This window comes from Vanacampus margaritifer, chromosome 10, assembly GCF_051991255.1.
Source record: "Vanacampus margaritifer isolate UIUO_Vmar chromosome 10, RoL_Vmar_1.0, whole genome shotgun sequence".
NCBI classification, from domain to species: domain Eukaryota; kingdom Metazoa; phylum Chordata; class Actinopteri; order Syngnathiformes; family Syngnathidae; genus Vanacampus; species Vanacampus margaritifer.
Window position 1 is genome coordinate 10,269,350 of NC_135441.1, and position 13,563 is coordinate 10,282,912.

Here is a 13,563-nt window from a genome sequence, read left to right on the forward strand (position 1 = left end):
GCTCGGAATTGTCAATACTTACAGGCATACAGGTGTATTCTTTGTCCTTAACTAATATTACAGAAACCTAATGAGTGACTTTGAGTACTGTAGTACAAGTATCACTCTTCTTTGTTTGTGTCTGCATAACTGTGCAGTATAATACTGCCTCCTGGTGGCCAAGGCAGGCACATCAAAGGTGCAACACAATAAGTAAAATTGCAGCATGAAATCATGAGGTACAAGCTGTTTAAATCTCTGCATTCCCATTCGTTATGTTATTCCTCCATGTTTTTACAGTACACAATCTTACAAAGTGCTGTTTTTCTTTATTAAAAAAAGTCACAGACAAACCCATTACTGTAAAGCAAACTTTGTGTTTTCTTTTGAATGAGCTCTTAATGTTTTTTACCGGCTTCTCTGACAAATTAGAAATTTATAAATAATGTTCAAGAATGAAAGTAAATAATAATAATAATAATCTGATATCATCACCAATATTAATATGGTTTCCAATTTCTATGAATTTTTTTGTAAAACAATGAAAAAATTACATTCATATTTTGCATCAAATGCTTTATTGCATTCAAACAACATACTAGTGAATTTAATCATTACAGGAACATAAATATGATTTTGGTTAATACCAATGCTGTTACTTAGGGCAGATGTGGCATAAACCTAGCTAATTGCTGGTGGCCTAACAAATTTGCATTGTGCAAATGTTGAAAATATTGTTATCAGATGCTAGTTATGTTAAATTTGATATTTTGGAACTGTCCGATTTACATGTTTGCACTCATCTTTGGCTGTAAAATGTCACATTTTGTAATGTATGTATCTAAGGAAATTAGACATATACTGTGTTATTCAAACATGATCACTCAAGAGTCACGCTTGAAATACAAGCAGGCCACAACATTAGGTACTTCTGCACAATCAAACAAGAGCCTTTGAAATGATTATGTGGAATTAATTGTCATTTTAAAAAACAAACTTTTTTTGTGGCTATGAAACCGATAGAGTGTGCAGGATGTAGTGTACGCTTACATAAAATATGTAATAAAAATAACACACACTCCTCATGGTCAACTGGGAGTCGACTGGTTGGGCACTCCTGTGTCGTGTTGAGTCTATTAACTTTGAGTTCCAATTTTTGGATTGGTATTTTTCCCGATTTAATCAAAAAGATAATCCTTGAATACAAATGTTATCATATTTGGTGTTCCCTATGTGATATTTGAGGTGGCATCAGTACTTATCTTATTCTGTTAGCTGGTTGCCCGCTTTGTGGTGTGTGTGACACAAAATATAACTTTTCTTTCAAAAACAAAAAGCACACTATTGAAAATTTCAGGTTTTCAATTGTAAAAAATAGCCTATGACTTCAAGTCAAAATCAAGTTGTGTTTTCCGTAAGTGTTAACCTAACAAGTCGCAAGTTCTACAATTCGTAACTTGAGTCTGACTCGAGCGTTCCATCCATTATGCATGTATAGTATGTCATCATATCTTGTCTCACATTGTTGGACAGTATTATTTGCTTCCTTAAAGTCTTGATTGGAACAGTTAGGACCCAACTGGCATTCCTTTTTTTTCATTTTTTTCTTGAGAGAGCTCAGTATTGTTCATTCGGTAATTTTACCGATTCGACATATCATCATCATTGCTCTCTCTCTCTTTTTTTAAATTTATTTTTATTTTTTTATTTTGTATGTGTGTTAGTATGTGCATGTGTGTGTTTGTGTGTGCATGTGTGCGTGCCCGTGAGTGTGTACTCATTAATTCACCTAAAACCTATTAATAATCTCATACCGATCACCTAAACCGAATACTTCAGAATCCAGCTAGAGTCGTGAGGTTGTCAGGAGACCCGAGGAAGGATTAAAGAAAATAAAGGAAAGTGAAATCCATCACCGACCAGACATCACCTACTACCCACCGGGATACCAACCAGAGTCTTTCACCAACCCCAGAAACATCTAAATTCCAACAAATTAGGGAGACCTCAAGAGACCAAAGGAGAGACTGAGGAAAGAAAGGAAGGATAGACGAAGCAGAGTGAGATCCACAGACATCAGCCTCCACTGATTCAACGACCAGAGGAAGAAGCAGATTGTGTTTGAATTTCGATAGATGCTGGTGTGGTGGATCTGGCATGCATGAAAACCTCCACCAAAGAGGGGAGCCGTCGACCCCGGCCAGGACAGAGCAAGCACAACCCTCCAGGGCCCCCCAGGCCACGGCAGCGCTGCCAACTGGCATTCCTGAAGAATTCATTGTGGTTCAGTTTTGTGTTTCTCCATACTGACAGTCAAGGCTTGTGTCAACTCCCCATTTATAAGAAAACATTGTCCTTGGTTTTTCCAACTTTTGTCATTGCAATGTTTAGTTACCCAGTCTTTCCTGTTTAAGATTGATCCTCAGGACAGTGTTGTCATCCTCTTTTAGCCTACTTTATGCTTATGCAGCTTTAGCGAGACTTAAATCTTTGCCAAGTTCCTAGTGACTAAATGGAGGTTGGTCAGTGATGTGAGTTTTCCTTTCAGTCTGGAGATTTGCACTTTGAATGCGAGCGTTCTAATCAAGGCTTACTTACTCCTAGCTAGACTGGAAATTGTTGTTTCACTTTATTCTTAATTTCCTGTTGGCTTAATGGTTGTCCAAGTCAACTAACAAAAACGTGGGTTTTGCTTGAGTTTGCATCCATAATACACAGGATTTATGTTGGTCACAAAATAGAGTTTTGAGGTTTTTAGAGACATTTTGGTAACACTTTCCATCTTAATAGAAGTAAACAGTTATTAATTGTCGATATTGTGAGCATACTTTTGTGCGAGTCGTGATTCACATCAGGCAATGCTTTCTGGGAATAGTATACTCAGGACTCTTTTGTGTGTGTGTGTGTGTTTAGAGCAGGACAGGTTTAAACAACACCTCCAATCTTTTGCAGGGTTTTCCCTGTGTACAAAATTCAGCCTCCACCTTATTTGCTTGCCACCTCCACTCTGAGTGACTGATAATGAAGGAATGCTTTAACATGATAATAGTCATGGTCTTATTGGAACTATTATTCTTATTATTGGAACATGGAATTGCCTGTAAAAAAATGAAAGCGAGTCAGTTGAATTTACAGAAATGTCATGGCGCATGGTCAGGATTAGGGATGTTTGATACTACTTTTTTCCCGACTGATATGCAACTCTTGAGTAGTCACCGCTACTGATACCAAATACCGATAACACTAGTAAATAAAATTCCCCACCCATAAATGACAGATGATTTTAAAGAAAGGTATATATATATCCAAATATATTGTTTTTCCTTTAAATTGCATAAAGTTAATGGCAAATTTGTATTCATATAATTTCTAATTTCTTGTCCCTGATCGTAAAAGATAATGGTATTGGTCACCGCCGTGAGTACCGATACCTTAAAATACCTGGTATCGGTAGTCACCCATCATAGTCAGGACGATACCACCTCTGCCTCAAATTCAGCCAGGAAAAACCCTCTTATGGCATTGCTTAAATTCCTGGTTGGTTGACTACTTCTGATTAGCTCTTATTATTATATTATTATTAGGAAAATCTCATCAAATGGAAATAAAACAATATTGTATATATGTACCTAATGTTGTGGCAGATATGTTTTTAAACAATTCAAGACTGATGGCTTCTCCAGCAGTCATTATAAGTATTTATTCCCTCTCCTACTACTGTACAGTATGCAATATATCAGTGAATATTATTTTATCTCAATATTTTAAAATACAAGATGTCTAAGACCACAACCAAAACACTTTCATTTAAGTATGTAAGATGTCCAGGTTTTGTGCGAGTAGAGGCTGTGAAATGGGAAACCACAATATTTCTTATGAATCGGCAATGTTATTATTTTAAGCGCGACAACCAAACCTTGTGACTACTTATTGCGCAAGAGTCAGATAAACACATTGCATCCATTGTTGTTGTAGACACTTTTTTAAGCATTATTCTTAAGTTGCTGTCAGAGAACCGAAGAGAAAAAGAACGACAGCTAATCAGACAAACACTTCTACAGTTGCCAATGAAAAACTCTTCCTTAATTTTCTGTCTCAAGAACAATAGAAGCTGACAGAGCTGTTGTTGGATCTGTGCTGCTAATTTGAGTGACTTTGACAACACCAACATATCCATCGGCTGCAACGTGACAGCGACCAGTTGTGATACAGCACTGGACTCGCACAGCAAGAAAACATTTCAATACATACTAAAGCATATCCTGTTCAAACTGTATAAAACAATCTTCACGCAATTATATAAAATTTCTTTACAAAGTGACATTGCCAACAACTTACCTGGCATGTATATCACAGCACTTTCTGCCATTGTCGCAGCTTTGTATGAATGGGGGCCAAACTCTGAAACTCTTATGAAAGATTCCTGTTCATACAATATAATTGTTGTGTAAATGTAGTCATCGCTTCCCCTCGTGTAACGTGGTGGAGACTGCCGTATTTGAGCATTTTAGGTAGCGCTGACGTTTTTTTTTTTATCATGGAACATTCAGGAGATGACTGCAAGTGCAAATGTCATAGGTGATGATTGATGAAGCATTACTCCTTCTTGTGACTGTCTCTAAGTCCGACCTCTTCAGAAGCTCCAAAATTACATCATTGAACACCGCAACAATTTTTTTATGCACAATACGGGATTTCACAAATACTTACATGAGCGGGAAAATTGGCTTTCCCCGGCGCCTCTTATTTTGCCCCCGAACATTTCGTGAATCAGGCCGGCCTTGGTTACTGATTATCATGTTTGTTTGTAGGATTTCCTTTTAACTTTTCATCAATGGCATAAGCAAATAAATTCCATATCCAACACTTTAATTCAGCTACAGTAATAATGCTTAATGTTAGCTGCTGAATGTTATTATTGTGCTTGTATTTTGTAGTGGTGTAGAATTGCCCCGCCAAATGTGAGTCATATCCTATTTAGTTAATCAAAACTGAACATTTCCTATACTTACCTTAGTTAATGTTTATGTTCGGTGTACTCATTAGGTTGTGCAAATGTACCTGATGAAGTGCCCGGTAAATGTGTGTACATTACATGTTTATGTATGTGTGTATATGTAAATGTAGGGCTTGGGTGTTTGCCTGCACCCTTACTTCCCAGACTACCATCACATGACTGTCATTACTGTGATGATGCCTTTACTGCATCACTGCTGTCATGTATTGATGGCGGTGATATGACAGTATGCAGGCCATCTTTTTTTCTGTACTTGGTGGATTGTGTTGTTTCTAATTCAACATTCTCTGTACTCTCTTGTGTCTCCTTCCTCCCCCTTCTCCTCCCCTCTTTTCTGTCTCTGTGTTTTACTCCTAATGTACCCCCTCTTCCACCCCTGTAATCTTTAACCTCAAACCCTTCTCTTGCCCCTCTATGTCTTGTTTTCCCTCCATCAGGTGTCCCAATGACTATACGGGGGAACGCTGTGAAAACTCCGTCATGGCCGGTTTCTACAGTATGTCCATTTGTTCTTGTCTGTCTCCTTCCACTGAGATGCGGCATGCTCTATTAGAAGGGTTGTACAGTACATACTGTGAATACAGTATACGCGTGTTTGCATGCTGTGTGCTCACTCGTTTCTCTGGTACTTCTCTGGTCAACACTTTTAATTATTACATTTTAGATCATATACTATCTCAAATTGTTTCAAATGTTTACAATGGATACAGAGGATTTTATGTAATGGTAAACTGTACTTTAAAGATGGATGACCCATTGGTGTTGCTAAACCAAGCAAGGCAAATCTGCAATCATGAAGCATAATACTGGACATATTATTTCATTAAAGTGGCTAGGGGCTTTTTATTTCTTCAACTGCTGAGGAAATCAAAAGTCTTGTAGGTTTTAGGTATTTGTTAGTGGCGCTCTTTATTTGTATAAATGGATTTTTTTTTTACAAAGTTAAAGAGTATAACTGTACTCCCGTTTGTGGATAATACTTGTTGGAGCGTTCCTCACATTGGTCAGCTGTGATCTGCGTGTAGGGCGGGTGCGGGAATTACATGTGTCAATGAATTTTGAGCATCCGTCATTCGGCAATCGTCAAGTGTCGGGACACCCTTCCGTTATCGTCAGTCCGTCAATATTTTAAGCCAAACCATCAATATGTCATTTTCTCAGCGGAACAATTGCCAAATTTATTGACGGATTGATGATTATATTGATGGATGAAAACTCCTTTCCATCACAGCTTAGTTCATCAATTTTTCAAAATTTCTCATCAATTGACAACAAAATGGACATCCGTCATTGATGGATTGATGGAATGCCCACCTCTGGATATCAGTCCCAGTAAACAGTCACTGGCACCTATTGGCACCACCTCTCATTTGTTTTCTTGGATGGAAAAATGAAAGCAAAAAAGGAGGACTGGTTGGGGTGGTCCTTTTTTGTTCAAGTGAACAATGCACCTGACAATTAATTGAGGCTTTGAGTTTTCCAGGGTGAAAGCCAATATTTGAGAAAACACAATATTATTGCTCCAATTGGACCAGAAGTGTCAATTAAAGTCTTTATATGGAGAAAAGTCTCATTCTATCTGACATTGTTTTGAATACCTGCCAGTCACATTTGCTGTGGGTGCAGAATCTCATACATTTGTAAGTGAATTAAACTAAAGTGGGGCGCTTTAACAAGCCAAGTAAGGTAATGAGACAAAGAAACATCAGCCATTGTTACTGATGAGGGCTTTCCCCTCTGTGACAATGTACCATGCATCTTGAATGGAGGTTGAATGAGGATAAAGCCTACAACAGACACTGTTGTTTTCTTCCGCGGCATCAATGGGTCATCTGTTACGTGATGTCATCTGTGCATGAAGCTAAATTGTAATATAGTGCTGTGCATGTGGTTAAATTAAAGCAGTATTAATAGAAAGATGAGAAGACAAATCCGGCATCTGGGAGATGGAAGTTGTCTTTACATAAGCAGCAAAACCAAGCCTGGCTCTGTCTCAAGCATTAACATCTTTTTAGGTACATACAGTATAAAGACTGCTACTGTATGTGTAAAAGTCATATACATAAACAGATACAACATCACCCATTGCAAATAACTAAAAATAATTCACTGTGATCTACTAATAGATATTTACTGTTTACATGCTCTGACATATCACCGATGGAATAAGATTGCTTTGCAATCAAAATTTTCTGATGAACTTGAATAGCTCTTCTCTTATATCAACATTTGAGTTTAACATTGCATTTCAATCCAGTGAGTAAATAAGTAAGTCCAACAGAGCCAGTTTGCTTGTATCCTCTTGTCTCTTTGCCAACCCTGTTAACTGTCTCCTGGCTGGTAACTCTGGATGGGGAAAAAAATACTTGTGAAGACAACAAATTGGGGCTTGATTTGTCTCTCTTTTATAATTGCATGAGCAGCAAAAATATCACACATGAATCAGAAACTGGCATTAGCACCAGATGCTGTGATTTTCATGCATTTTTAATGTTTTAAAAAGAAAAGAAAAAAAAAGTCATATAACCTGCCTAGAGACCACCAAGGATATAAATGGGAAGGGGGGGGTCTGGGTGTTCTAGGGTTTGGGGGGTATGGTTGTTGCTATCGTGTGTAATCCTTGCACTGTTGCAATGTCATCACTGCTTAGCTATGAGGAAAATTGATTGGAAGGTGCATTCGAAAAATAATCAAATGTGATCTTTGACCATTTTACAGCATAACATATATCAGTGATCCAACAATACCAAAATCTCACATACAGCTTCACAGTATTAAGGCCACCGTGTGGTATGATTAAATAATTCAAACACTGGTGTATGGAAGGTGCGAATGTTTGGTGGTGGTCGGAGGGGCCGTAGGCGCACACTGGCAGCCACGCTTCCGTTCAAGCTTCTGGCTACTAAATTAGTTCACTGCTACCACAGCGTGAATAATGTATCCATTCCAATGTAAAGCTTGCCAGCATATTTAACCCTGCTGTTATAGGCTTCACTCTTTTTGGGACTTTTGTGCACAACCTCCACCCGGTGTCCTGTCTGATGTGGTAGACCAAGGCATCTATTAATCTTCTGTTTAGGACCTGTTCCTGTGCTGCTATGATTACTGACCCTGTGCAATCCTGTTTTCTTGATGTCAGCCACTTTGTCAATTTGTCAGTGGTACATGACAGTCCATCTGGCTCCTTCTCCTTTCTGGGTTTCTGGCATTCACCAAGCACGTTGTCCTCGGGGGCCATTATCTTGATGTATTCTTGGAGGCCTGTGGTTTCCTCCTGCAAAGTGCACATGATGCTCGCCAGTCCATGGCCCCCATCTTTCCGCTTTGTGTACAGCCTCATGATGCTGGACTTGGGATGGAACCCTCCGTGCATTGTAAGGAGCTTTCTTGTCTTGATATCAGTGCCTTACATTTCTAACTGTGTCTAGTGATGCCAGTGGGGTATCTTATTACTGGCAGGTCAAAGACGTTACTGACCAGGATCTTATTCTTGCCGTTTAGCTGACTATTCAGGATCTGCCCCATCGGCTTTAGGTATTTGGCCATAGCCGCCGTTCGAACTGCATTTTCATGGTCGCAATTTGCCTGTGGAACTCCCAAGATATTTGTAACTGTCCTGCACATCTGCCTGCCTGCAGAGAGAGAGGGAAAGAGAGCAAGACTATCAAGAAGTTTTACTTTTGAAATTGAAACTGGAACCTAGCACATTTTAGGCAATGTCAGACCTTATATTCTTGACTGAATAGACAGTAGTTCCCACATTTACTGTACAGGGGACTGTGAGAACGTGGATTTTGGTGGTAAAAATTGGAATTTAGACTACAATTTTCGAATGAAAGGAGATGTCATGGCATCAGATGATGTTTCATATAATAAGCTTTTTCTGATTTTGTGCAGGTCCAATCTTTGATAAGAATATTGCCGATAAGCCAAAGAGAAAAATTATAATGACAATTATAAATAGCAACACATTACTTACATGTTCATTAAGGTAAGATATGTAACACGTGTTGTTTTAGTATTTATGACTTGGACATTTTCTTACACTTACAATTAAGTAAAATATTTATATAATTATCTATTGTATGCAGGTAGGTATTGCTGTTGTCCAATTAAAGCACATGTCTTGAAATGTGCTTTTCCCCTTTCCATTCTAAAACAAGAAAAATACCATTAAAAACATATTCAAAATCCAAACATATTAAGGGACACATGGACTCTATTTTCTTAAATTATGAAGGGTCCAGTCTGATGTTTTGTGAGTGCGGTAAAGTGTATGGTTTAATTTTAATCGATAATCCTCACTGCTAATCTGGATCACTTTGTACGGACTACACACTGATTTGACTGTTTTGTTATTACTGTATAGTTGATTCCATCCTCAAGACTGGTCTTGTCCATGCTTTATTCTTGTGTTTCATTATTTTTGCATTGTAGTATTCTTTCAATCTGTTTGAAAGAACACTTTCTGCTGTTTAAAGTTCACATTGATGCCCTACGGTCTGCTTATACAATGTTTAAAATGCAAAGCCTTATCGAAATGTAGATCAAGTGGACAAGAGCATCTCCTTTTATTTATTTATTTTTATTTTTTATTTTTTTTTAGAACTAATGCATGCACAGCAACAGAAACTCATACAGTATGTAAGGTTCTAACAGCTTTGTGCAGGGATAAGAACTATGAGTGGCACAAAAATGCTTAACTATAGAGTAGTCATTAGTTAAATGAGATACAGCATCAACTTCATTGTCTGTACATCATCGTCTGTACTCAGCATTTATGTTGGGCACCATCTCACTGCTTTTTCCCCTCTGTTATGTTTTTCTTTGGTGTTGTTTCGTTTCTGTCCAATGTCCTATAAATAGGCTGTATTCAATATGGCAGTAAGTGATGTGGCTTCTTGTCTTGCTATCTTTGTCCGTGTGTCTCTGCATGGACTTTTCTGCCTGCTGATTTCTCTTTTGCTTTTTATTTGTTTCATTTTCTCCCTTTTGCTCTTGAGTCTTGTGTGTGCTTCTGTTTTTTTTTTTCCCTGACATTTTTGGGGTTTACAGAGCTGAGGCTGTGTGACTTGTCTGTCTGTTACGGGACGGCACATATGTCAGTCAGCCTGACTGACAGATTCCAAAGCACTAATGAACTTCCTGATTCAGCGTATACAGGAAAGGAACATAATATACAGCAGATCCTCTCCAAAGTGGACATTACAGCTGACCCTTGTCTGTCTCTTTCCTTTCTTTACCACAACAACTTTCTGTGCTGGCAGAGCTTCTCAGAATTGAATTTATGGGTATGGAACATTATTATTTATTTTGCTGTGCTTTAAGCGTTTGCCAAGATTGTGTCACAGTCACACATTATCGTGCCACCTTATTTTTAAAAACCAACAAACCTGTCCCTCCTTTTCTTCCGCCCACTAACCTGATTTTAAGACTTGCAATCCCTCTTCCCCCTTCTCTGCATGCACTCTTCTTTATAGACTAACTTGGTTAAGGAGGAAGAAAAATGATAATTGAGATGAATAACTTAAAGCTAGAAAGGGCAGAGACAATTTTAAGGGAATGTAAAAGGCTTAGAATGGACTGGATCACGTGGAAGATCTGAACCACTATTCAACTTGAGGGAATGTGAAGAAATGTTGCTGGAAAATAGTTTTGTAAAGTGTTGCCGAGAGCTAGAAAAGCCATGACCACATTCTTTGTCCTAATTATTGTGCCCTTGATTGAGTCAGTGTCAGAGATAAGACAAAGTGTGGGCCTGTCCTAAATCACAAATTCTTTTGGCTCCGCTGAGCGAGCTTGCCTTCCCAATTCCCTTGGCTTTCTGTATCAGTGCACAATGATACATGCACAATGCAGGGCCAAGGCCACTGCTGGCTTGTCAATTCCCACTCAGGCCCTTTATTTAGAAACCATAACCTCCATCCTGAAGGTGAAATGATAAATTAGGGGAAAATGACATAGGCCGTTCCTCAATACGTATTTTTGTCCGTAGTTACATCCTTGTGATGTCTTAAAACGTCATAAGTCGCAGCCCAAGTACTGTTCCAATTGCAAGGACGCAAAAAGCCATAAGGGTCGAGCAAAGAACGAACGCAATACACGGATGTTATTTCTTACTGTGAGCTTCCTGGTTCTGACGCATTGCCGTAACTGTGTACCACATGACTAGATGTTATATAATTATGAGTAATATATTAAAGAAGTATAATTTGAAATTATACATGGGAATTAATCCAATTTAGGATTATATTGCGAGAAAAACTATTCTTGAAAGACATCAATGTGAGTTGCAGGTTTTGATCTGATTCTCCTGTAATTGTAGTACATCTGTAAAAAAAAAAATATATCTTTGAATATATAATAAATCAAATATAATATATATATTAATATATTTATATATAATATTGTAAATTACAGTTGTTAAACTAAATTGTGTAAAAAAGGACTTGATTTAATAAAGTTGTACACTTTAAATATTTCTTAATATTTACGCTCATAAAAAGGGAGGAATATTGTAAGCTACTTACAAACGTGATGCTGGTGGGCGGCAGCAATGCACATGCCATGCCTAGTCTGGCGGAAATGAAAGAAAGAAGAAGGACAAAAAAGATGCCCTTTTGCTGCCATTCGTTCCTTGAAGTATGAAATGCATCTTGGGATATTTTCTCAGCCAAACCTTTACCAAGTAACAATCGATGGATTCTTGGTTCAAGTTAGCAAAAAAGAACGCCATTCGGGAATTCCGTGTGGTCTTGGTTTATGCATACTTCCGATTGGAACAGTACTTGGGGCGCCACTGATGACGTCTCATGAAATCACAAGGACGTAAGTAAGGTTTTATACCGAAGTATGTTGTACAAACACATTTTGAAACAACATACTACTCTAAAACTAGCATAGCTTATATGCACTGACCAGCCACAACAATACGCCCACTTGCACAATGCAAGAGTTGTAGCAAATATTATGCCTTTACAAAAAGGTAGAGCAACATAAATAAAGAACAAATAATAATGAATGTAGTTGATGAAACTGAAAGCTGAAAACGAGGCATGGGCTAGTTATTGGTATGGACTTTTATAAAGTCAAGGTTTCAATAACCACTAATACTGGCTGTTCTTTCTTTTTTGAGGAGACCTGTGCACAATATGGTTGGCTGCTTGCAGATTTGAGAAAAGTAAAGATTTAATTTAAAAAAAATAAGAAAAATGTTAACATTCATTTCTTTATCAAACTGTTAAATGATTCTATTTCCTTTCTTTTCTTTTCACTATTTTATATAATTTCAATAATAATCAACACAACACACACTGAGGGAGTGGAGAAACGCAGCCGGGTAGTACTGTGTGGCGTGGTGATAATTTTATCTGCCATTTTTAAATTTTGTCTCAGTTTTAATGCAGTTTCAATCACGCTTGTTAATTTTTTTTTATCATTATTAGTCAACCTCTTCCCTTTTTTATTTAGTCCATTTTTAGTCTACTATAAATCTAGCATTTTAGTCATTATTTTAGTCCAAGAAAACATAATTGTATTAATCTAGTTTTAGTCAAGAAAAAAAAAAAACTGTCAACGTTTTAGTCAGGACAATCATGATTTAACCATTGTATTTTTTTTGTCAGCAGATTATGTTGAACATTTTAAATCTAAAACTATTTCACATAAAAAATTCTCTCATCTTTTTGATGAAAAACAACTTCACACACAATTACAGTATGTCAACAAGTGGCTACTATGGCTCCATGCCATGAGCTAGTAAATTAGCGAGCATTAGTTACCGGTCAGATTAACATTATTGTTGGAGCGTTAAACCCGTTGGATTAATGTTACGGTATAACTATAATTTACTTTTTTTCCCTTAACCTTTCACCGTGAATCCTGTCAGTCCCATGTTTTTGCATGTTGCACTCACTAGCTGCAGATTTGAAAAGGGATGTGTCACAGTGACAGATTAGCAGAACAAGATTTTACAAAATCATATAATTTTCGTCTCATTTTTATTCATGAACTAAAATGTCCATATATTTTAGTCTTGTTTTTTATAAGTGAAGTACATTTTTATCTCGTCTTCATTAGTCGATGAAAATGCATACTGATTTAGTCCCAGTTATTGTTTATTAATGAGGGCTTTAGTCTAGTCTAGTCTAGTTTTAGTACAGTGAAAAATGTGCTTTGACAAAATTATTTTTGTTTAGTTTTTTGTTGATGAAATTAATTAATTAATCAGGGAGGGTTCACCAATTCCGGTCTTCAAGGTCCGTAGTTCTGCAAGTTTTAGATGTTTCAGCCCACTGGCACACCTGATTCATATAATGATCCTGACCTTTAGTATCAGGTGTGTTGGTAGGTGGAAATATCTACAACCTGCAGGACTCCCGACCTCAAGGACCGGAATTGTTGAACCTTGTGTTCCATGGGGGGAAAAAATCCTATTTTTACTAACTGAAATATTTAAAAATAAAAATAAAAATATATTTATATTTTACAGCTCTAATTTTAATACTGTGATACCTCAATATTTTCGTTCAGGCCTGTGACTAATATTATTTTTTACTCTCTACATG

General features: G+C 37.4%; 1 protein-coding gene across 3 annotated transcripts in view; it reads left to right on the forward strand.

Moving 5' to 3' along the window:
* Positions 1-13,563, forward strand: part of LOC144059338 (pro-neuregulin-2, membrane-bound isoform-like) — a 58,147-nt gene that overhangs the window by 29,889 nt on the left and 14,695 nt on the right. For 2 of the 3 annotated variants that reach the window (XM_077578335.1, XM_077578337.1), the window contains exons 5-6: positions 5,434-5,492; positions 10,264-10,287. In XM_077578335.1, coding sequence (XP_077434461.1) covers positions 5,434-5,492; positions 10,264-10,287 — 83 coding nt within the window. The remainder of the gene's footprint in view (positions 1-5,433; positions 5,493-10,263; positions 10,288-13,563) is intronic. The other variant, XM_077578336.1, reaches the window with a different exon arrangement.